The sequence below is a fragment of the Ranitomeya variabilis genome, chromosome 4 (assembly GCF_051348905.1).
Source record: "Ranitomeya variabilis isolate aRanVar5 chromosome 4, aRanVar5.hap1, whole genome shotgun sequence".
NCBI lineage: Eukaryota > Metazoa > Chordata > Amphibia > Anura > Dendrobatidae > Ranitomeya > Ranitomeya variabilis.
The window spans coordinates 373,922,821-373,947,196 of record NC_135235.1 but is presented as its reverse complement, the minus strand read 5'-3'; the positions used below and the strand labels follow the sequence as shown (position 1 = coordinate 373,947,196).

General features: G+C 42.7%; 1 protein-coding gene across 5 annotated transcripts in view; it reads left to right on the top strand.

The window, feature by feature from the left end:
* The window catches only part of ERCC6 (ERCC excision repair 6, chromatin remodeling factor), a 179,547-nt gene that overhangs the window by 51,387 nt on the left and 103,784 nt on the right, over positions 1-24,376 (top strand). For all 5 annotated transcript variants that reach the window (XM_077250751.1, XM_077250752.1, XM_077250754.1 and 2 more), the window contains exons 6-7: positions 16,310-16,435; positions 23,779-23,937. In XM_077250751.1, the coding sequence (XP_077106866.1) occupies positions 16,310-16,435; positions 23,779-23,937 (285 nt within the window). The remainder of the gene's footprint in view (positions 1-16,309; positions 16,436-23,778; positions 23,938-24,376) is intronic.

The window sequence follows — 24,376 nt, the reverse complement described above, 5'->3', positions numbered from 1 at the left end:
TAAAATCTTTGGCTAAAACAAAATTTTGGTGGTAAAAATGTAGTTATTTTATCCTCACTGCCCAATGGTATAAAATTTTGTGACACACTCATGGTGTTAATATGATCACTGCACCCCTAGATGAATTTGTTGGGGAGTATAATTTGTAAAATGAGTTCACATATAGGCTGGTTTCTGTTGTTCTGGCACCTCAGGGGCTCTGCCAATGTGACATGGCACCCTCAAACCATTGCAGCACTCTGAACTCCAATATGGCGCTTCTTCCCTTCTGAGCTTTGCACTGTGCCTCAAAAGTAGTATTCCCCTCCATATGCAGTATTGGTGTACTCAAGAGAAATTGCGCAACAATCTTTTATGGTCCAGTTTCTCCTGTTATCATTGGTAAAATAAAAAAATTGGGTCGAAAATATCATTTTTGCTGAAAAAATAAGATTTTTTTTATTTTCACGGCTCTACGTTATAAACTTCTGTGAAGCACTTGGGGGTTCAAAGTGCTCACAACACATCTAGATAAGTTCCTTGGGGGGTCTAGTTTCCTAAATGGTGTCACTTGTGGGGTGTTTCCACTGTTTAGGCACATCAGGGGCTCTCCAAACACGACATGGTGTCCGATCTCAATTCCATCCAATTTTGCTTTGAAAAAGTCAAACAGCGCTCCTTCCCTTCCGAGTTCTGCCAGGCGTCCAAACAGTGGTTTACCCCCACATATGGGGTATCGGCATACTCAGGACAAATTGCACAACAACTTTTGGGGTCTAATTTCTCCTGTTACCCATGGGAAAGTAAAAAAAAAAATTGGATCTGAATTAATTTTTTTGTGAAAAAAAAGTTAAATGTTCATTTGTTTTTTAAACATTCCAAAAATTCCTGTGAAGCACCTTGAAGGGTTAATAAACTTATTGAATGTGGTTTTGAGCACCGTGAGGGGTGCAGTTTTTAGAATGGTGTCACATTTGGGTATCATATCATATAGACCCCTCAAAGTGACTTCAAATGTTATGTGGTCCCTTTTAAAAAAAAAAAAAAATGGCATTGTAAAAATGAGAAATGGCTGTTCAACTTTTAACTCTGAGGCTATGTGCACACGTTCAGGATTTTTTGCGTTTTTTTAGCGTTTTTTCGCTATAAAAACACAATAAAACCGCGAAAAAATACCGCATACATTAAGCATCCTATTATTAGAATGCAATCCGCAATTTTTGTGCACATGTTGCATTTTTTTCTGCGGCAGAATCACATTCTGGGAAAAAAACGCAACATGTTCATTCCTTGTGCAGAATCGCGGGGATTCCAAACACATAGGAATGCATTGATCCGCTTACTTTCCTCGATCCGCTTACTTTCCTCATGTGGCTATGCCCACCATGCGGGAAGTAAGCAGATCTTGTGTGGTTGGTACCCAGGGTGGAGGAGAGGAGACTCTCCTCCAGGCCCTAGGAACCATATAAAAAAAAAATAATTAAAATAATAAATTGTGATATTCTTACCTTCCGGCGTCCCTCGCAGCGTTCCCTCTCCTCGCAATGTTTACATTCCTAGTGATGCTTTGCGGCAATGACCTGTGATGACGTGAGTCTCGCGAGACCGCTACGTCATCTGAGGTCATTGCCGCTAGGCATTATTGGGAACGGGAGCATCGCGAGGAGCAGGAAGACTGCCAGGGAAGCCGAAAGATGAGAATAACATGATTTATTATTTTTTTAATTATTTTTAACATCAACTGATCTTACTGTCCTATTAAAGTAATAGAAGAATCCAGGATATCTATAGACAGAAAGATAGTGAGGAAACACTTAGCTAACTTAAAGTAATTCAAGTCTCCAGGTCCAGATAAATTACACCCCAAAGTACTGAAGGAGATAGCAGAAGAAATTTTTGAACCACTCTCCATAATCTTTGAAAATTCTTCGAGAACAGTTGATGTCCCAGAAGACTGGAGAAAGAGCAAATGTTGTTCCATCTTCAGAAAGGGGAAGAAGGTGGACCCAGGGAACTATAGGACAGTGAGTCTGACTTCTATACCAGGAAAGATCTTTGAACAAATTATTAAACATGTATGCAAGTACCTGGATAAGAATGAAGTGATTAACCAGAGTCGGCATGGGTTTGTAACTAAGTCATGTCAGACTAACTTAATTTCCTTCTATGACAGAATCACTGACTGGGTGGATCAGGGAAATGCTGTAGATATAGTATATCTTGACTTCAGCAAAGCATTTGACAAAGTATCTCACACCATCCTTATTGAAAAAATGACTAAGCATGGAATGGACAAGGCAACTGTTAGGTGGATTCATAACTGGCTTAGTGATCGGACCCAAAGAGTGATTGTAAGTGGCTGTACTTCCAGTTGGAAGAATGTCTCAAGTGAGGTACCACAGGGTTCTGTCCTGGGCCCTGTATTGTTCAACATCTTTATCAATGATTTAGATGAAGGAATTGAGGGTACACTGATTAAATTTGCTGATGACACAAAGCTAGGAGGGATAGCTAATACTAGAGAAGAGAGAGAAGATTCAAAAAGATATAAATAACCTGGAGCAGTGGGCAGCAACTAACAGAATGGTTTTTAACAGGGAAAAATGCAAAGTACTACATCTGGGCAATAAAAATGAAAAAAGCATTTACAGAATGGGAGGCATAGAGCTAAGCAACAGCACATGTGAAAAAGACTTGGGAATACTAATAGATCATAAACTGAACATGAGTCAACAGTGTGATGCAGCAGCAAAAAAGGCAAATGCAATTCTGCGATGTATTAACAGAAGCATACAGTCTAGATCATGCAGTCATTATTGCCCTTTACTCCTCTTTGGTCAGACCTCACCTAGAATGCTGTGTCCAGTTTTGGGCACCACATTTTAAAAAAGACATCAACAAACTGAAACAAGTTCTGAGAAGAGCGACCAGATTGGTGACCGGTCTGCAAACCATGTCCTATGAGGAACGGTTGTTCACAAGAAAGACCTACTATTAAGTGGTCAAAAAGAAGCGAACCATATTATTAAAATCATCGATATTTATTAAGACTCCCCCCGGAAGAAGCCAGGGCGAAACGTACATTGGGGTGAGGAGGGTCTCTGCGGCAGTTCTCGGCATCCACGCTGACATTGTCACCCTTGGGCAGCATCCTGACAGGTAATATGATTGTGGTTTTGTGCTATTGAGCAGAGACTGTGTCATTATCACGGTGGTCTATGGTGTTTCCAGGCCCATTGATGCTGATGAGACAGTTAGATACACAGCTTCATTTACCTTCATCTATATTGTTGATAACGGTATGCTGGTCTTGAGTGATACATGCCAGCGTGGTCTTTTTTCAGCTCTGGGCTATTTTTATATAGGTGAAATTGTTTTCCATACATTACCCCTATAGAATGGATTGATATATATATGATGTTATGGGGTATTTAATTTATTTTATGCCATAGCAGAGCTGTATACTTACCATCTTTGATCAAGCATATTGCCATACTGTCTGGAGCCCCTCCTGTTGAATGTCTTTATGATGATGTTTTTTGTCAGTTATCTTTTAAAAAAATCTTTAATCAACATGGATGATTTTAATAATATGGTTCGCTTCTTTTTGACCACTTAATAGTAGGTCTTTCTTGTGAGCATGTATTGTTGAACAGCCATTGTGGTAACATACAGAGGGACTCTTTTGGTTGCACTATGAGGAACGTTTACAGGATTTGCAATTGTTTAGCTTGCAAAAAAGTAGACCGAGAGGAGACTGTCTACAAATATCTCAAGGGCTGTCACATTGTAGAAAGATCATCTTTATTCTCATTTGCACAAGGTAAGACAAGAAGCAATGGGATGAAACTGAATGGGAGGAGACAGATTAGATATTATAAAAAACCTTTTTAACAGGGTGATCAATGAGTGGAACAGGCTGTCACGAGAGGTGGTGAGTTCTCCTTCAATGGAAGTCTTCAAACAGAGGCTGGACAGACATCTGTCTGGGATGATTTACTGAATCCTGATTTGAGCAGGGGGTTGGACCAGATGATCCAGAAGGTCCCTTCCAACTCTACCATTCCATGATTGTATGTGCCCCTAACAGCCGATCCACCCATGGCTGTTAGCCCGTTAAATGCCGCTGTCAGTCTCTGACAGTGGCGTTTAATTGCGCTCATAGCAAGTGAGCATTTCTACTACACACAGGAGATCTCATCATCGCCTGTGTGTAGCAGAGGCAATTGGATTATCACAGCTTCTAGCCTCCCATGGAGACTATTGAAGTGAAAAGTAAAGAAAACAAAATTTTAAATATTACAAAAATAAAAAGTATAAAAGTTCAAATCACCCCCCCATTCACCCCATTCACAATAAAAAAAAAAAAAAAAAATACACATATTTGGTATCGCCGCATTCCGAATCGCCCAGTCTATCAAGCTATAAAAAGAATTAATCTGATCGGTAAACGGTATATAAAATAACAAAAAAAAGTGAAAACGCCAGAATTTAATTTTTTTTAGTCACCTCAACATTTCATTAAAATACAATAACTGGTGAATAAAAGATCATATCCACACTAAAATTAGTATTATTAAAAATATCAGGTCAGCACACAAAACCCCAGATCATGAAAAATGGAGATGGTGTGGGTCTCGGAAAATGACGCAATTTTTTTTTCTATACTGAGCAAATATCTAATCCAACTGAATTCCTTTTTCTCAAGTAATAAAACAAAAATATACAACAATATCCCTCACCTGTCTGTTGTTCTGTCCCACGCCGTTAATCCATGTCTGGGGGATAAATAGTTTTCAGTCTGGATGGTGCCAACATGTGACAGGCCAGGCTCAGAACCACTGGTGAATGAGCTGCTGTGAGTGCTGCATCATTAAGGTTGCTACTGGTCACTGAGGCTGCGTTGTACCTAGCAAATATATGTAACTACAGGTTTACGCTAACCAGCACTACAACGGCATGTCATTTCCTTGCCCACAGATAAAAAAGGATAAGCATATGCCTTGATCACAAACATTGACTAATATACAGTCGTTTACTCATAATATACAGTGGGTGCGCAAAATATTCAGACCCCTTAAAATTTTTCACTTTTGTTTCGTTGCAGCTATTTAGTAAATTCAAAACAGTTCTTTTTTTCTCTCATTAATGTACACACTCTGCACCCCATCTTGACTGGAACAAACAGAAATGTAGAAATTTTAGCAAATTTATTTAAAAAGAAAAACTGAAATATCACATTGTCATAAGTATTCAGATTCTTTGCTCAGTATTGAGTATAAGCACCCTTTTGAGCTAGTACAGCCATGAGTCTTCTTGGGATTGATGCAACAAGTTATTCACACCTGGATTTGGGGATCCTCTGCCATTCTTCTTTGCAGATCATCTCCAGTTCAGTCAGGTTGGATGGTGAACGTTGGATGGACAGCCATTTTCAGGTTTCTCCTGATATGCTCAATTGGGTGTAGGTTAGGTCTCTGGCTGGTCCTGTCAAGAATGGTCACAGAATTGTTCTGAAGCCACTCCATTGTTATTTTAGCTGTGTGCTTAGGGTCATTGTCTTGTTGGAAGGTGAACCTTTGGCTAAGTCTGAGGTCCTCTGGAAGAGGTTTTCATCTTCGATATCTCTGTCCTTGGCCGCATTCATGTTTCCTTCAATGACAACCAGTAGTCATGTCCCTGCAGCTGAAAAACACCCCATAGCATGATGCTGACACCACCATGTTTCACTGTTGGGATTGTATTGGGCAGATGAGCAGTGCCTGGGTTTATCCACACATACCGCTTAAAATTGTCACCAAAAAGGTTTACCTTCATGTCATCAGACCAGATAATTTTATTTCTCAATGTCTGGGAGTCCTTCATGTGTTTTTAAACTCTGTGCGGGCTTTCATATGTCTTGCACTGAGGAGAGGCTTCCGTGGGGCCACTCTGCCATAAAGGCCTGACTGGTGGAGGGCTGCAGTGATAGTTGACTTTGTTGAACTTTCTCCCATCTCTCTACTGCATCTCTGGAGCTCAGCCACAGTGATCTTGAGGTTCTTCTTTACCTCTCTCTCCAAGGCTCTTCTCCCATGATTGCTCAGTTTGGCTGGACGGCCAGGTCTAGGAAGACTTATGGTGGTCCCAAACTTCTTCCATTTAAGGATTATGGAGGCCACTATGCTCTTAGGATCCTTGAGTACTGCAGAAATTCTTTTGCATCCTTGGCCAGATCTGTGCCTTGCCACAATTCTGTCTCTGAGCTCCTTGGCCAGTTCCTTTGACCTCATAATTCTCATTTGGTCTGACATGCACTGTGAGCTGTGAGGTCTTATATAGACATGTGTGTGCCTTTCCAAATTAAGTCCTATCAGTTTAATTAAACACAACTGGACTCCAATGAAGAAGTTGAACCGTCTCAAGGAGGATCACAAGGAAATGGACAGCATGTGATTTAAATATGAATGTCTGAGCAAAGGGTCTGAATACTTATGACCATGTGCTATTTGTTTTTCTTTTTTATTAAATTTGCAAAAATTTCTACATTTGTGTTTTTTAGTCAAGTCAAGATGGGGTGCAAATTGTACATTAATGTGAAAAAAATTAACTTTTTTGAGTTTACTAAATAGCCGCAATGAAACCAAGAGTGAAAAATTTAAAGGGGTCTGAATACTTTCTGAAACCACTGTACGTCCCAAAATTTTTTTGGGGGAATACTGGACTCCAAAGAATTTTTGACGAAAATTAAAGAAACTGACTTCTTTCTTAACCATCCTTCTAAAGACGTTGATCTTTCCTTCAAGGAGGGATTTTGGGTGCAGACCACCAAATATATGTCCCCGAATCTGCTCGACTTGAAGTCCTTAAGGCCATGTTCACACTTTGCGGTGTCCCTCTGCGGGTTCTCCCGCAGCGGAATTGATAAATCTGCAGGGCAAAACCGCTGCGGTTATCCCTGCAGATTTATCGCGGTTTGTTTTGCGATTTCCGCTGCGGGATTACTCCTATACTATTGATGCTGCATATGCAGCAATATGCAGCATCAATAGTAATGTTAAAAATAATAAAAATTGGTTATACTCACCCTCTGATGTCCGGATCTCCTAGGCGCTGCACGCGGCGCTCCGGTTCCAAAGATGCTGTGCCGAGAAGGACCTTCGTGACGTCACGGTCATGTGACCCGGGCGTCATCACGGTCATGTGACCGCGACGTCACCACAGGTCCTGTTCGCACAGCAACTCTGACCGGCCGGCCGCGTGCAGCGCTGAGAGGTGAGTATAACATGATTTTTTTATACTTTTTTTTACCCCAAATATGGTTCCCAGGGCCTGGAGGAGAGTCTCCTCTCCTCCACCCCGGGTACCACCCGCACATTAACCGCTTACTTCCCGCAACGTGGGCACAGCCCCATGCGGGAAGTAAGCGGTTCAATGCATTCCTATGGGTGCAGAATCGCAGCGATTCTGCACAAAGAAGTGACATGCTGCGGGTTTTAAACCGCTGCGTTTCTGCGCGTTTTTTCCCGCAGCATGTGCACAGCGGTTTGCGGTTTCCATAGGGTTTACATGTAAATGGAAACGCTATGGAAACTGCTGCGGACCCGCAGCATCAAAATCGCCGCGGTTCCGCGGTAAAAACCGCAAAGTGTGAACATGGCCTAAATGTGTCAATGATTCTAAAAGTGACCCCATTTTATAAATTATACCTCCTAATGAATTCATCTAGGGGTGCAGTGATCATATTCACACCATTTGTGGCTCACTGAAATTTATACCATTTGGGCAGTGAAGAAAGAATAATTACATTTCCACTAAAATGTTGTTTTAGGCCCAAATTTTTTATTCTTGTAAGTTCTGTTAGGGAAAAAAATGACCTAAGTTTGATGTGCAATTTCTCCCCTGGTCACCATGGTAACATGATGAAGTGCAAGGGCGTCGATCTGAACGCAGAGGCTCTCTTGCCTCTGCTTGCCTCCTGAATTTTGCTATCGCACTCGATCACAGCATTTAGGGGGCTAACAACCCGTGTCAGTGCTGACATCGCTCCTGGATGTTTAGTGCAGCAGCTCGGCCATTGGCAGCACTGAACTCCTCCACTGATTGGGCAGGAGGTGCTGATATTTCATGCTGTGATCGGTGAGTCATATTGACTGACCGACCACAGCGATCCAGGTGCAGTGACCGATGGCATGGGTCCCTGCTCCTCCTTCCGGGCCTCTTAGCTGTCAGCACCGAACTATAAACACAAAGTGACAGTTCAAAGTCATAGCTGGTATAGCACGTCATGGTTCAGCGGCTGACTCCCACTCATGACTTGCTTTGTCATTGAACGTAAAGGGCTTAAGGACATAAAGATCTAAAGTTTGAAAATCGCTAAATTTGTCACATTTTTTTATATATTCATAAATAACCGCATATCATATAAATCAAAACTTACCACTAGTGTTGAGCGATACCGTCCGATACTTGAAAGTATCGGTATCGGAAAGTATCGGCCGATACCGGCAAAGTATCGGATCTAATCCGATACCGATACCCGATACCAATACAAGTCAATGGGACTCATGTATCGGACGGTATTCCTGATGGTTCCCAGGGTCTGAAGGAGAGGAAACTCTCCTTCAGGCCCTGGGAACCATATTAATGTGTAAAAGAAAGAATTAAAATAAAAAAATATTGGGGCGTGGCTATGTAGCCGGAGAAGGAAGACGCACTAAAGGAAAGCTCCATAGATCCTAAACTAATCCTGCCACTTATACCGCACTTCAGCGGACGTTACCGACAGGGGCTGGAGCCCCTCATCCTGAGGAACCTTGTGAGCACTCCGGACGGCTGCTGCGGTGACCTGAGGCGGCAGGAGCTGCAGAGACTGAGACGCCAGGAGGATCCACGTGCAGTGGCGGCCATCTTCGGCGCGCGCGCTCCAGGACACAGGACGCGGCGCCACCATCTCCTGCTGAAGCCGGACTCTCCTCTCGCTGGGGCCGACGAGGACAGGATCGCGACGTGGTACCCCCCCTTGGACGGCGATTCTGGAGTTCTGGGACGCCGGTAAATGCGGTGGCCTGAAAGGGCGGCAAGATCACTGAGCTGCGGCGGCCATCTTTAAGAGCGGCGCCAGCGGTCGGGACGCGGCGCCGGCTGCATCTGGAGCCGAGGGGATTCCCTGGAGTAGCGGCGGTCACCTGCACAGAGCGGAGGAGCTGTGGAACACCGGAGGAGATATAGAGCAGAGAAAGCAGGTGCCGGGTCCGGAGTGGTGGGCGGTGCCTAGGGAGACTGCAGCCATTATCGCGGCGCTCTCTCCAGCAGCGAGGAGAGAGCGGTACAGCACATTAGCGGTGCAGATCAGGGAGTAAGCTTCCAGCCTGAAATAATAGAGAGGAGGTGCGGTGTGAGCTCAGAAAGATTGGGCCCTGCACCCCCCCTGGTTAAATAACTTCCTGTCAGCGCCATAACTTTGGAGGGATTACCCCCCCCTCCCTGCTGTTCTGCCTGTGGGGGCTGTTGGCTGCTTTGGGGCACGGTGCCTGAATAAACTCTTAGCTGCTCCATCTGCACAGATCTGGCAATTCTCTGCCTAACTGTCTGCCTCCTTGGGATATCTCCCTTGGTGTGGTCTGCTATTGGAGAATAAACTGGGTGAATACTTGGACATCCACACTACGATCTTCATTATTATTACTTGTTAAACTGGAGGAATCTTGGAGTACAATCTAATATTATACAGGAACAGGGATGAGAGCCTGACTCATCTATAACTATAAAGTTGGAGCACAGCTTGTTTATAATTATTTCTGAAATTAATCTGCGGATTCCTCAAGTGTATACCCGATATGCAGCAATCTAGAGGAGCGGCGGCTGCTGAAAAACTTAAAAAATTTGCTAAAGATGACCCCCACGATAATGTACGCAACCTTAGAAATAACCCTACATCCTCTCAACGCAAGGGTCGCCCCTCTGATGGTACTGGTGAAGGGGAAGAGGTGGAACTGACTCTCAAACAGGCATCGGAGCAGTTAATGCAGGCCATATCCCTCACTAGAGCCTCTCTTACAGAGAAAATAGAAGATGTGCATACTGAGGTGGGCCGCCTGCGACATGATATGCAAACTATGAGGGGGCGTATATCAGAGGTCGAAACGAGGGTATCTAATATAGAAGACACCATTACTCCTATGGAGGCCAAATTAACCAAAGCCACTGGATCTGTAAATGCTTGGAAGCAAAAAGCAGATGATTTGGAAAATAGACTACGCCGTAATAATGTTCGAATTATAGGTCTCCCGGAGCAGTCAGAGGGTCAGCAGCCTGAGCAATTCTTGGAGGACTGGCTTAGGTCCACATTGGGAGATGGATTCTCCTCAACATTTTCGGTGGAAAGAGCCCATAGAATACCAGCAAGGCCTCTCCCTCCTGGAGCTCCGCCGCGTCCTCTCCTGGCGCGTCTTCTTAATTGCAGAGACAGGGATACTATTCTTCGTCTGGCGCGACAGAAGGGCCTCATCAAATTCGATAATGCCACCATATCGATTTTTCCAGATTTTTCTGCGGATCTTCAAAAACAGCGTGCACGATTTGTGGATGTCAAGAAGCAGCTTAGAGACAAAAACATCGTCTATTCTATGCTCTACCCGGCTCGGCTCCGTATCATCCATAAAAGTTCCTCATTATTCTTCACAGACCCAGCGGAGGCGTTTGAATGGCTGCGGTCTAATGGAGGACCAACTACGGAAGACCCCTGATTTGGGTTCCTTGTATATTGGCAATAAAATTGAGCTTTCCGTATAGGTGCGGGAAAATCAACAATACCGGACACTGAATTCAGTGAGGGTATCCCCTTTTCAACCTAACTGTGGGAGGATGGAAATACTCTCCCCAAATGTTCAAGTTTTCTTGCTTAATTTGGTTTTATGTTTTAGTTTTGGTTGTTTATTAGGTAAAGCTGCCACTGACACTAACTCTATGCCCAGTATGATGATATTGTTGAAATACACCCGAATAATAATGATATGTATTAACTTTTCCCTTAAGAGTAAATATGGGAGCTGAACTTATATGCATGGCCTGGAATATCCGAGGCATAAAGACCCCTAGAAAGAAAATTAAAGTATTCTCACAGATAAAAAGATACCACCCCCACATTGTAGCACTAGTAGAAACACATTTAACAAGGGACACAGTTCGATGTATGCAAAAACCGTGGGTACAATGGTCCCTACATGCCTTTCACACTAGTTATTCAAGAGGAGTCTCTTTACTAATACACAAAGAGGTCAGATGGGAGGCGAAGGAGGCGAGGCGTGATCCAGAGGGTCGTTTTGTTTTTGTACATGCATTCATCGACTCACGAGAATACGTGTTGTTATGTATCTATAACCCCCCCCCCTGCCAATATTTCAATTCTCCGTATGGCCCTGGGCTTCTCCTTAAAGTACCCGGAAGCCAATGTTATCTGTATGGGAGACTTCAATTTGACTATGAATCAATCCATAGATAGGCTGAGATTGGATGACGCAGCGTCGGGAGACACTATACCTCAACCTCCCTCTCAACTAGCATTATTTATGGATGGTAGTGGTTGGCTGGATTTGTGGAGAATGAGTCATCCGGAGATCAAAGGGTATACTTGTCACTCATCCACTAGACAGTCATTATCTCGGATAGATTACATATTCGGGTCGAGTGGATTGGCATTATGGGTGGATAGTATTGAACATGGTAACCGGGGGATCTCGGATCACTCCCCAATTATTCTTAAACTTAAATTTGGACGTTCCGATACTAACAGTAGGTCCTGGAAATTGAACCCCTTCTGGTTAAAATTAATAGACTCTAGTGACAGGACAGTTGCTCAGTTAAATACTTTCATTCTGGTACATTCGGAGCTCCAGGACCTCGGTTTATTTTGGGACACCCTGAAGGCATATCTAAGGGGATGTCTTTCCTCCACTATCTCCTATATAAAGAGGGCAACGGCGAGGGAGGATGAGGAGATAGAACAAAAATTAAAAGATTCAGAGGCTGCTTACATAACCAATCAGTCCAGCAGTAACAGAATTGAATGGCTCACCTCCCAAAGACTTTATACCCAACACATAGATGTTAAATCAAAACGTAAACTGTTTTTCACTCGTCAATCATATTTTGAGTTAGGGAATCAGGCCAGTACACTTCTAGCCTTTTTGGTACGTCAACATAATGCCTCCAATACAATTTTGCAGATCCGGGTGTCGGATGGATCTCTAGTATCCTCTTCTGATGCAATACTTCAGGGCTTCTATGACTATTACACCTTGTTATATAAATCTAGTAGTGACTCTGATGTTGATGAGTGCCTAGATTATTTATCAGATATAACATTCCCCTCACTAAATCCATCGCAACAAGCTCTTATGGAGGCCGAATTTACTCTGGAAGAGGTGGAACAGGCTATGACTGACATGGCAACTGGAAAGGCCCCAGGACCTGATGGGTTTCCCATAGAGTTTTATAAGAAATACCGGGACAAGCTAGCCCCCATACTGCTGAAGGTACTCAGAGGAATATGGGAGGGGGAATCTATTCCTGAAACGTTTTATGACGCTAATGTTATAGTACTTAAGAAGGAGGGGAAGGATCCTTTAGACTGTGGGTCATATAGGCCAATTTCTTTGGTAAATGTAGATTACAAAATCTTTACTAAGATTTTAGCCACTAGACTGAACAAGATCATATTAGATCTCATACACCCGGATCAAACTGGCTTCATGCCTGGGAAAAATACTTCTATAAATATCAGGAGGGTACAGTCGGTCATACAATATAGTTCTCTGGAACCGGATAACAAGTGGGCATTGGCTTCGCTAGACGCAGCCAAGGCTTTTGACTCCCTTGAATGGCCCTTTTTGATTGCATGTTTGCGGAAATATGGGTTTGGGAACAAATTTTTGAGAGGGATAGATACATTGTATGCGAGGCCCAGGGCACGTATGGTGGTGAACGGCTTAATGTCTACATCGTTTTCTTTACATAGAGGAACTCGACAGGGGTGCCCTCTTTCTCCGGTTCTATTTGCCTTGGCGATAGAGGCTCTGGCGATACGAATGAGGTCATCTGTAGATATTAAAGGGATACATATTGCTGATAGGGTAGATGTCATCGGCTTGTATGCGGATGACATGGTGGTATTTATGGATCAAACGGAAGACACGTTGCCAAAAGTAATAACGATGATTGACAGATTCAGTAAATTTTCTGGCCTTTATATAAACTGGGAAAAATCTGCTCTGATGCCTCTTTCCCATACCCCAATACCCTGCCTTGAAACCCTCTCACTGCTACCCATTGTTTCCCAGTTTAAATATCTAGGAATATATATGTCCCAGAGTAGTCACCTAGATTTACATCTTAATACGTTCCCGTTACTGGATGTGGTTAAATCCAAATTCGCCACCTGGGACAAATTACCATTATCTGTAGCTGGACGCATTAACCTTATAAAGATGATATTGCTCCCCAAATTGAGTTATTGTTTTCAGCATAGTGCAGTTATAATACCTAAATCTTTCTTCGCAACCCTAAATTCCCTTACTACATCCTTCATATGGGGAAAGGCTAGACCTAAGCTTAAATTATCCACTCTACAGAGACCTAAACAAGGGGGTGGGATGGCCCTGCCAGACTTCCATTTGTATTACCTAGCAGGCCAGGCCAAAATGTTGAATATGTGGATGCCAGGGAAAATTCTTCCTAACTCTGAACACCACATTCTGTACTCAGCCAAAGTTGATTGCCCACTGGGATTTTTGGAAATGGAGAGAACTGCGGTTCCTCATTTACTTCCCATGCTCCGACTAGCACGATCAATATGGAGACAAATTAAAAAATTAATAGGGTTTGCTGATATAGCGAATGAAATGCCATTATGGAACAATAGTTATTTCCCGATATTGCTGGGTCATCCGTCCACTGAATTCTGGATATCGTACAATGTTCTTACAGTGAGTAATTTATACCAGCAGGGGATCTTTACCTCCTTTGAGCAGTTACAAAACACTTTTAATATACCAAAATCTCAATTTTTCCGTTACCTACAACTAAGGTCAGCCTTCCAGTCACATATGCGGAGTGCAGATACAGGTCGGGCTATCTCAGATTTACCGTTAATAGGTATTCTTAATTCGCAGGGTCCCCAGGGACTTATTTCCTCTCTATATACCTATCTCTTATCCATGAGTGAGGGATCCACCATAGATTCAATTAAAGGGAAATGGGGACGACTTCTCCCAGACACACTGGGAGAGGAATGGGATGAGGTTTTGGAATCCCCAACTAAAGTCTCCCCATCAGTTAATAATAGGATGACACAATTATACATCATATATCAATCCTATCTGACCCCGATTCGTCTCTTCAAAATGGGTCGTTTAAATTCATCAGACTGCCTGAGATGCCATTCTAGCGAGGCAGATTTCATTCACATGATATGGCAGTGTCCTATTGTCTCCCAATTCTGGAATGAGGTAACGACACTGTTGACATCACTGATTTCTATCCCTGTCCCACTTGAACCTCTGGTATGTTTATTTGGAGTATGGGAGGCTGAGACTTGGGACCGTCATATGGGAATTTTTCTGAGGGAGACTTTGTTTTTAGCACGGAAGGTGTTGGCTCTACGGTGGATGGGGGGTTCCAGCCCAACTCTTAGAGCGTGGATCGATTTGGTGAATTCCATTATTCCATATGAACGGGCATTATATCAGAATAGAGGTAATCCAGCCAAATTTGAGAAGATATGGGGAAGATGGAATTCTTCTTCCCTTACTGTTTAGATCAACATAACTTAACAATTATACAAGGAAAGGGTGTCAGATTGCATGGAATACTATTTACTTATTGGGCGGAATCTATCTGGAATTCTCTTTTGAATGGCAGCATGTTGGTTCAGAGGTTTTATTAGGCGATAAGGTTGTTAAAGTTTAAATAAGATTGAACAAATGATTGTCATGCATTGCTTGTAACCTTGGCAATATCCCAAATATGGTTATGTGTAATAATATTATGTGCCTTCTGGATGTCAATGAATATAAGCAAGTGTATGTATGATTAACGCTGTAATCAATAAACGAATTTAAAAAAAAAAAAATAAAAAAATATTGCTATACTCACCTCTCCGACGCAGCCTGGACCTCAGCGAGGGAACCGGCAGCGTTCTTTGCTTAAAATTCGCGCGTTTATTTCCTTACTTGAAGTCCCGGCTTGTGATTGGTCGCGTGCCGCCCATGTGGCCGCGACGCGACCAATCACAGCAAGCCGTGACGTAATTTTAGGTCCTTCAGTATTTTAAAATTACGTTCCGGCTTTGTGATTGGTCGCGTCACATGGGCGACGCGACCAATCACAAGCCGTGACGTCACGGGAGGCTGGACACGCGCGCATTTTAAAATGCGTTCCCGCACAGCGATGCTCCCGGCAGTTAGCGTTCCTAGTAATACATTACTTCTCGCAAGATTTCGCAGCGTATTAATAGGAAGTAACGCTCGCTGCCGGGAACATCGGTGACGCTGCGCGGGAACGCCGTTAGGTGAGAATACTGCGATTATTTTATTTTATTTTTTTCATTATTTTTAACATTATATCTTGTTACCAATAGTAAAAAGAGAAAGAGAGCGAGAGAGAATTTCCCTGATGGAAAATTCTTCCACGCATGCTCTTTGAAAATACGGGACTCGTCGCTGGATTCCTGCTTTTGACGGGCAGCGCAGGATGCGTCGCTGACCGATTTTCCGATGTGCAGAAAAAAACGTTCCTCTGAATGTTTCCTCTGCCCGACGGACCGTTTTTTTACGCAGGATCCAGTGAAAGACTGATGAAACGGATGGCCATCCGTCACAATCCTTCGCTAATACAAGTCAATGGATCCTGCAAATTTTTTTGCAAAAAAACGAGATTGTGACGGGAGCTGAAAGACGGAAGTGTGAAAGAGGCCTGAGACCACTCTGAAACGCAGTGTTCCAATAAAACGTTTCTACTCATCTGTATCTGGATGTCTATATTCACTGGCAACACCCGATCAACACTGCAGGCCATCCTTCTTGTCCAGACTTGTAAAAGAAGCAGGAGAGAGTGACCCCAGCCCTTTAGTGAGATTTTGTTTGAGAATCCCTTGTGCAGACAGAGTGACTCAGGTGGAATGACATCGGAATTAAAAGAAAAAAAAAAACAGAAATAGAAATAGATGTAGAGAGTGAAGGGTGGGAATTTTCAATTGATGTGATTTACAAAAGTGGCTACTTTTTAAAATGAAATGGTTAAACATTGATGATTAGACAGCCTATTTTCAGGTTCTATATTGTTGCTTTTCCAGGCAGTACCAAAAGCAGCAAGCTAAGGAGGCACAGCAGCGGAGCACGGCAGAGGCGTCTGAGGACAGTGATGTGGAATTTGATGAAGGTTTCTGCGTTCCAGGGTCTATTTGGAAAAAGTTGTACAGGTAAGTCCTAATCTTTCTTTTTCACACCTGATATTATACACCTTTTGATAATCTTTATTAAAATTAAAAAGAAAGACTATATACCATACATAATTCAGAACCATAAAGCTTTTTTATTAACATATATGTCAATGAATGTCAAAATGGAAGCATGAATGTGGTCTTAAACTAAGCTATTAGAAAATTCAGAAATGATGGCACCTTTTATTTTCACACCAAAAATGTAAAACTTTTCTTGCCTTTCAGTTCCATTTATAAAAGTGAAAAATGCTCCTTGTTTACTGGAAGTAAACTTTTAGACAGATTTATTAATGCTCATCGTGCTCATCACAGACATAAATGCACTTCTCTGACTTTAGGACAGTCCAGATTGATTCTGAGGTGCATGTTATTAAATACATTTGGCACTATTCTGCCAGTGACCCGAAATGTCTTCCATGAGAAGTGTTGTGGTATATTGCCAAGCGGTTGTACAGCTGTTTGGTTTGGTCTGATTTCTTCTCCTGAACACAGAAGAAGAAGCCTTAGCTTGATTTGCATCACAAAGAAGCTGTGAAATGCTTGTGAGATATTGCACTTTCTGTAAAAGCTATGGTCTTACAAGCAGTGATCTGGATCCATCTGCCCATTTCTGAGCCATAAACCAATCCAACCTATAAGTGAGCGCGGTCTCCCAGAACGCCAGATTGTAGCATGGGATACGCATTGGTTATTAATGATTAGCACAGGTTTTATTCATCGTACAATCTACCAGCTTCTTGCTGCTCCTTGGTCTTGTAGAGTTTTGATTTTCCAGAGCTGTAAGTTCACACTTGCGTTTGGCTGGTCTGCGTATGGCTGTGTACTTCCTCCCTTAAGCTCTGCCTACTTCTGCATGCGTCCTGAGTACCGATCTTTAACACTGGGTGCATGCGTTGTATGTGGATGCGTCCGTATGCAGTGTTTTGACGTGCCTGCCGACTGCACGTCAAAATGCCACATGTGGAGGCATCCGCATACAACGCATGTCCCTGCATACCCATTGTTAAAGATAGGTACGCAGGATGCATGCGGAAGTAGGCGGAGCGTAACGGAGGAAGTACACAGCCATACACAGACCAGCCAAACGCAAGTGTGAAACCAGCCTAAGGGAGAAGTAGCAGTCGATATTCACATTCATCTTCCATCTTTACATCTGTGAAAACTGGTCCATTTTCTTCAGTGTCTGTTTTACATCTGTCCTGTATCTGTGTTCTTTTCCTCATCTGATTTTAAACCCTGAGGTGACATGCCTGAACTTTCACGTATCAACTGGCATTTAGCAATGGATCAACATAAATGTAACTAGGATGGAAAACTAAAGTAAAAAGTTTGTCTTCCGTTTTTAACAAATTCTCATGTACTTTAATGGACACATATGATCCACAAAACGGATGAGTTCTGAGTCTCATGAAGTGGTGACACGGACTTGTTTTAAAAGTGATGTGTGTATAATTCAGTGAAACTGTATGTGCCATTGTGCTGTCCGAGGAAAAAAAACTACCGCACGCAGACATATAACACTGATGCATTGCGGTGTCTGAGATACGTTGTACAACCTGTGCCCGGTCCTTACACAGTTCAGTGTCTGGGATTACCAAACGTTGGATTCTCAGCTATGTTTTGAGGACAATCCAATTTAACCGGCATGGTTTTTCTCCCATTTTAGTTACTATGCCCCCATAAACGTGCACACATGTATGGTTAAATGATGGAGGCTCCAGCTTGGCAGATTTTATTCCTAGATATCGGACAATTGTCTGGGGCACGGCATCTGTCCATGGCCAACTTTAGTAGTCTGAATTCAGAGGCTAGGCCTGAATGTACGGCATCGACAATCACACAGGAAGCTACTGGCTTTCATATTCTAAAAGAGCCCAGCCAAGCCCCGCCGGATGAACATTGATGAGCAATGCGTGCTCTAAACACAGCAAAAGAATTTAACGCAACCTGAAATGGCTTATGTTCACATCGCTTTTTAGCCCATGGTAAGTGGCTATATGGATCTTATGGCTAAATCCCTGAAAACAGGATTCAGACATTTGTGTTGACTAGGATATTGACTGTAATGTCTGCTCTATGGTGCAGTATTTTCATTTGTGTCCACCTATTTGAAGCAGGCACTAAAGGGCAGTCAACCAGAAAAATGTCTGACAGCGCACAGTGACTTCTTCTGCAGTCAATGCCCCCCCCTCCCTCCCCTGTCAGCACATATGCCCAATGGTTGAGAAGTACTTCCAAAGCCGATGCAGTGTATATATACGTCATGGCGATCAAGAGGCTATGTGTGGGCTATCGCTGCCGGGTGTCAGCTGATTGACAGCTGACATCCGACACTCAGTGCCAGGAGCTGTGCCCGCACCAGTCCCGGCACTTTAGTCAGTTTAATGCTATGATCGATATTGTTCACAGCATTTAGCAGGCCTGCAGAGTGAAGGAGCTCCATCTGCTCTCTGATCAGCGCCCCCGCTATGTCATCGCGAGGGGCCGATCGTTGCCATGGTAACTCAATGTCGTCATCATGACATCACCAGAGCTACCAAGCATGCTAGATCATCCTCCGTGCCTGATGTAGCATGTTTGTCTGTCAGTACAGCGCTGACAGTTTCTAAATCATAGCAAAGCTATGAAGAAAAACAAAAAAAATAAAAATATTTTTATGTGAAAAACAAAAGTACACCTGTTTGGTATTGCTGCCTAAAAAAGGAAAAAGTATTGCTCCCTAAAAAACTTTTTTTTGTGTGTGTGACAACAGCCAAACATAAAAAAACTATATCAATCTGGTATTGCTGTAACGCACCGACCCAAAGAATAGCTGTCTAATCGTTTATACCGCACAAGGATCGACTTAAAAATAAATGAAATCAATTCTTCACCTGCTGTTGATTTTTTTTTTCCATTCTGCCTCCCAAAGAACACAGTAAAGCTCGGCTCATATTTATCTTGTATCCTGCTTTGAGCTCTTACACCAGGGTTTCTGTGTATGTCTTTGAAATATGTGATTCAGACAGAACCCCCAGCGGAAGGTTCCCTATAATGAGGCAGATGGAGACAGTCTGCAGTCTGACTTATGATCTGATCCGGTGGTGTCCGTCTTTTTAGGCTTGCATTAAAGTGCGGTCCCCCAAAGTTTTGTGTACTTCTGAAAAAAGCTACAACTCTGAAAAGAGGCCAGACACCGTTCAGAGTAACTCACTCTGCTGCCTCATCATAGTGATTGTCCACCTCTAGGGTTTCAACTGAATCAAATCACTCAGGAGATTTAGATGGAAAACCTGATGTTGGTGCACATGTTTGGCGTTTCTGTAGCGATGACAGCCTGCCTAATTTACAGTTGCATGAGCTAGGCACTACAGTGTACTGGCCACTACAATGTACTGGTCTCTACAACGGCTGCTTGCAATTTTCACTCTGCAACATCCACTGTTACTTGTTTCTGGAAAACACCCATGGAGTCAAAATCGTCACTACATCTGTAGATACATTCCTAAAGGGTATAATTTCCAAAATGTTGTCACTTGAGGGGTAATTCTGCTCTTCCAGCACTTAGGGGCTCAGTATATAGAGTCTGCAAACTATTCTAGGAAAATCTGCGCTCCAGGGGGCAAATAGCACTCTGTCCCTCCAGTGTCTCAACGTATGGCTTAGCAGTACTGTATAGCCACATATGGGGTATTTCTACATTCAGCAGAAATTTTGGGACAAATGGGGGTTCTGCTGTTCTGGCACCTTAAGGGCTCTGCCAATTTGACATCGCATCCTTAAACTAGTGCAGCAAAATCTGAATTGCAATATAGCACTTGTGTGCTTTGAGTTTTGCACTGTGCCTCAAAAGTAGTTTTCGACCACTTGGGGGCCATTTTCTCCTATCTTTGTGAAAATTAAAGCAGTTGGGACTAAACAACACTTTTGTGATAGAAAATGTTTTTCATTTTCACAGATATACTTAAAATTTTGTGATGCACCTGTGGGTTCAAGGTGCTCACCAAACCTTTAGATAAATTCCTTGAGGGATCTAGTTTTCAAAATGTGGGGGTTTCCACTGTTTATGCACATCATGGACTCGTCAAATATGACATGACACCCGCAGACCATTCCATCAGTCTGCATTGCAAAACGTCACTTCTTCCTTTCTGAGCCCTGTTGTGTGCCCAACCAGTAGTTTTCCCCCACATATGGTGTACCTGCATACTCTAGAGAAATTGCACAACATATTTTGGGGTCTATTTTCTCCCGTTACCCTTGTGAAAATAAAAAAATTGGGGCTAAACGACTACCTGATGGACAGGCCGCAGTTTGTAAGGATGGGGGAGGTGGTATCTGGCAGTGTACGGAGCAGTGTTGGAGCCCCTCAGGGTACAGAGTTGTCACCCTTCCTCTTCACATTGTATACAGCTGACTTTCAGTATAAATCAGATGTCACCTCCAAAAATTTTCAGATGACTCAGTGATTGTAGGGGGTATTGTGGGGGATCGAGGGGGAGGAGGAATGTAGAAGAGTGGTTTCAGACTTTGTGAATTGGTGCCAGACTAACTGTCTAGAACTAAGTGTGAAGAAAACCAAGGAGATGGTGGTGAGTTATAGAAGGAAAAAGGATGATTACCGTATTTTCTGCTGTATAAGACGACTGTGCGTATAAGACGACGCCCAACTTTTCCATATAAAATATGGAATTTGGGATATACTCGCCGTATAAGACAGGGGTCATCTTATACGCCCGGTCATCCTATACGGCGTGTGTGATGCGGATGGTTCCCAGGGTCTGGAGGAGAGGAGACTCTCCTTCAGGCCCTGGGATCCATATTCATGTAAAATAAAAAAAAGAATAAAAATAAAAAATGTGGATATACTCACCCTCCGACGGCCCCTGGCTCTCAGCGGTGCAAGCGGCAGCCTCCGTTCCTAAGAATACATTGAGCGTATGACCTGCGATCACGCGACCGCGACGTCATCACGGACCCCTATATTTTTTATTCTTTTCTTTTTTTTACATGAATATGGATCCCAGGGTCTGAAGGAGAGTCTCCTCTCCTTCAGACCCTGGGAACCATCCAGGATCGCTCCCTGCACACGCCGTACCCGGGGTATAAGACGACCCCCGACTTTTGAGACTATTTTCAGGGGTCTCTATTGCTGGCCACGAGGTGGAGATAATTAAGAGCTACAAATATTTGGGGTGTTCACCTTGACAGCAAACTTGATTGGAGGTACCATACGGAGAAGGTTTACCAGAAGGGAATGAGCAGTCTGTAGTTTATGCGGAAGCTCAGGCCGTTCAATGTGTGCAGTAAAATGCTTGAAATGTTTTACCAGTCCCTTGTGGCAATCGCCATCTTTTTTGCTATCATTTGCTGGGGCAGTAGTGTGCGAGTGGCTGACACTAATAAGCTCAACAAACTTATCAAGCGTGGCTGTTGGCCTCCATCTTGACTCTTTTGAGAAGGTAGTGGAAGATAGGATTTAGATGGTGTAGGGCTATAATGCACAATAATACACACCCACTATACGAGCACATGCAGCAGTCGTCTAATCCTACTTAGGTGCAAGAAGGAGAAATTCAGGAAATAGTTTTTGCCTACTGCTATGGGGATATATAACAATTTCCTAAGGGTGAAAGACGACAATGACCTATGACTGCACTAATGGCAATGATCAGAGATGTAAGTACCTGCATTCACCCAAATTTGTTTGTTACATAATGTGGTTATTCATGTGCAAGATCTGTATCTAGTAATTACTTTCTGTAATGCTGTTTGTAATGTTTGAAATGCTGTTTTGTAACGCTGCTGTAATACCATAATTTCCCTCAGGATCAATGAAGTGTATCGCATAGTATAAGAACATTTTTGTGGGAAAAATGTTTTTATTTTTTTTTATTTTCACGTCTCCTTTAAAAACTTCTGTGAACTACTTGGGGGATCAAGGTGCTGAGCACACACCTAAATAAGTTCCCTGAGCGGTTTAGTTTCCAAAACTAAATTTGTGGGCTAGTTTCCACTACCTAGGCACATCAGGGGCTCTGCAAACTTGACATGGCGTCTGCTAATTATTGCAGCAAATTTTGCATTCAAAAAGTCAAATGGTGTTCCTTCCCTTCCATGCCATTCTGTGCACCATGAAAACAATAGTTTTCGTCCTCATATTGGATTTCATTGTACTCTGTAGAAATTGCCCAACAAATTGTATGATTCAGTATCACCGTTTACCCTTGTGAAAATGCAAAATTTGGTGCTAAAACAAACATTTTTGTGGAAAAATGTTATTTTCTCTATATTTTCACAGCTCAACTTTATAAACTGCTATGAAGGTGCTTATGTTACATCTAGATAGAAAAATTCCCTGAGGGGTGTAGTTTCCAAAATGTTGTCACTTGAGCGGATTTCCACTGTTTAGGCACGTCAGAGTCTCTCCAAATGTGACATGGTATCCGCTAATTATTCCATCAAATTTTACATTAAAAAACGGGGTCCTTCCCTTCCAAGCCCTGCCATGCACCAAACCGTTGTTTCCCCCACACATGTGGTATCCACATGCTCCAGAAGAAATTGTATAACAAATTATGGGGTCTGTTTTCTCTTGTTGCCCTTGTGAAAATAAAAATAAATAAATTGGGTCTCAAGTAAAATTTTTGTGGAAAAAAGTTTATGGTTTGTTTTTCCTTCCACATTCCATTAATTCCTGTGAATGACCTGAAGGGTTAATAAACCTTGAATATGGTTTTGAGCACATTGAGGGGTGCAGTTTTTAGAAATGGTGTCACTTTGGGGTATTTTCTGTTATTAACTATGGTGTGTGACATTAACTGATTTAAGGGCGTAAAAATTAAGTTTGAAAATTGTTAAATTTTTGCCAAATTTCCATTTTTTTTCACAAACGCAAATCATATCTTACAAATTTTTACCACTGGCATGAAGTACAATATGTCTCGAAAAAATATTCTTAGAACCAGTGGGATCCGTTAAAGTGTTTGAGTTATTACCACATAAAGTGACACGGGTCAGAATTGTAAAATTTGGCCTGGTCATGAAGGTGAAAACCGGCTCGAGGGTAAAGGGGTTAATGATAAAATTATTAACAAAATATCAAATTTCAGAAAGACACATTTTTACTACAACCACAGAAAAAGAGCAATTACGTGACCAACTCTTGATAAATCCCATGCTGCGCTCCACACAATCTGAACTTGAATCGTTGCAATAATCACTAATTACAATTAATTTGGCTTTTATATTGTCAAGACTGATCTAAAGTTCCCTCACTTTTAGCGTTTCCTTTTGTTTTTTCCTTTTCTGTGTTGTCGTCACTCATCCTTTTCTTCCCACAGGTACCAGCAAACAGGTGTTCGGTGGCTATGGGAACTACATTGTCAACAGGCAGGAGGCATTTTGGGAGATGAAATGGGATTGGGCAAAACCATTGAGATAATTGTCTTCCTGGCAGGCCTGAGCCACAGCCGGATAAGGACACGAGGCTCCAATTACAGGCAAGTGGCTGCCCGGTAGACTGTCAGTCTGAGCCAGCCATGAATTTTTCATCAGCATTATTACAGAGGGCGGGCCTGCTGAATTATTCACTGCATTTCAATTAGATGGCTGCTTTAATTTGCTTACTGTGGAGGGGGCTGCTTTAACGTCCGTTCATGACAGGGAGGGGAATTGCAGGGCACGGGAAATTAAAGAGCTTACACCAGTAATGAATTCTTGCCCAGCGCATCTGTCTCTTCCCACAGATAACAGCAATGTGAAAGTGTCGTGGACACAACTCTACAAAGAGAAAGGATGCACTGAATAATATATACATGGCTCTGTACAGAGAATAAATATTCTCACCCTTCTTTTCTCTTAGCTTTTTGTGTTGTTCGGAGCTTACCGTCCTCATTTGTAACAAATATGATGGTGAACGTATGCTGAGGTCTCCACTGT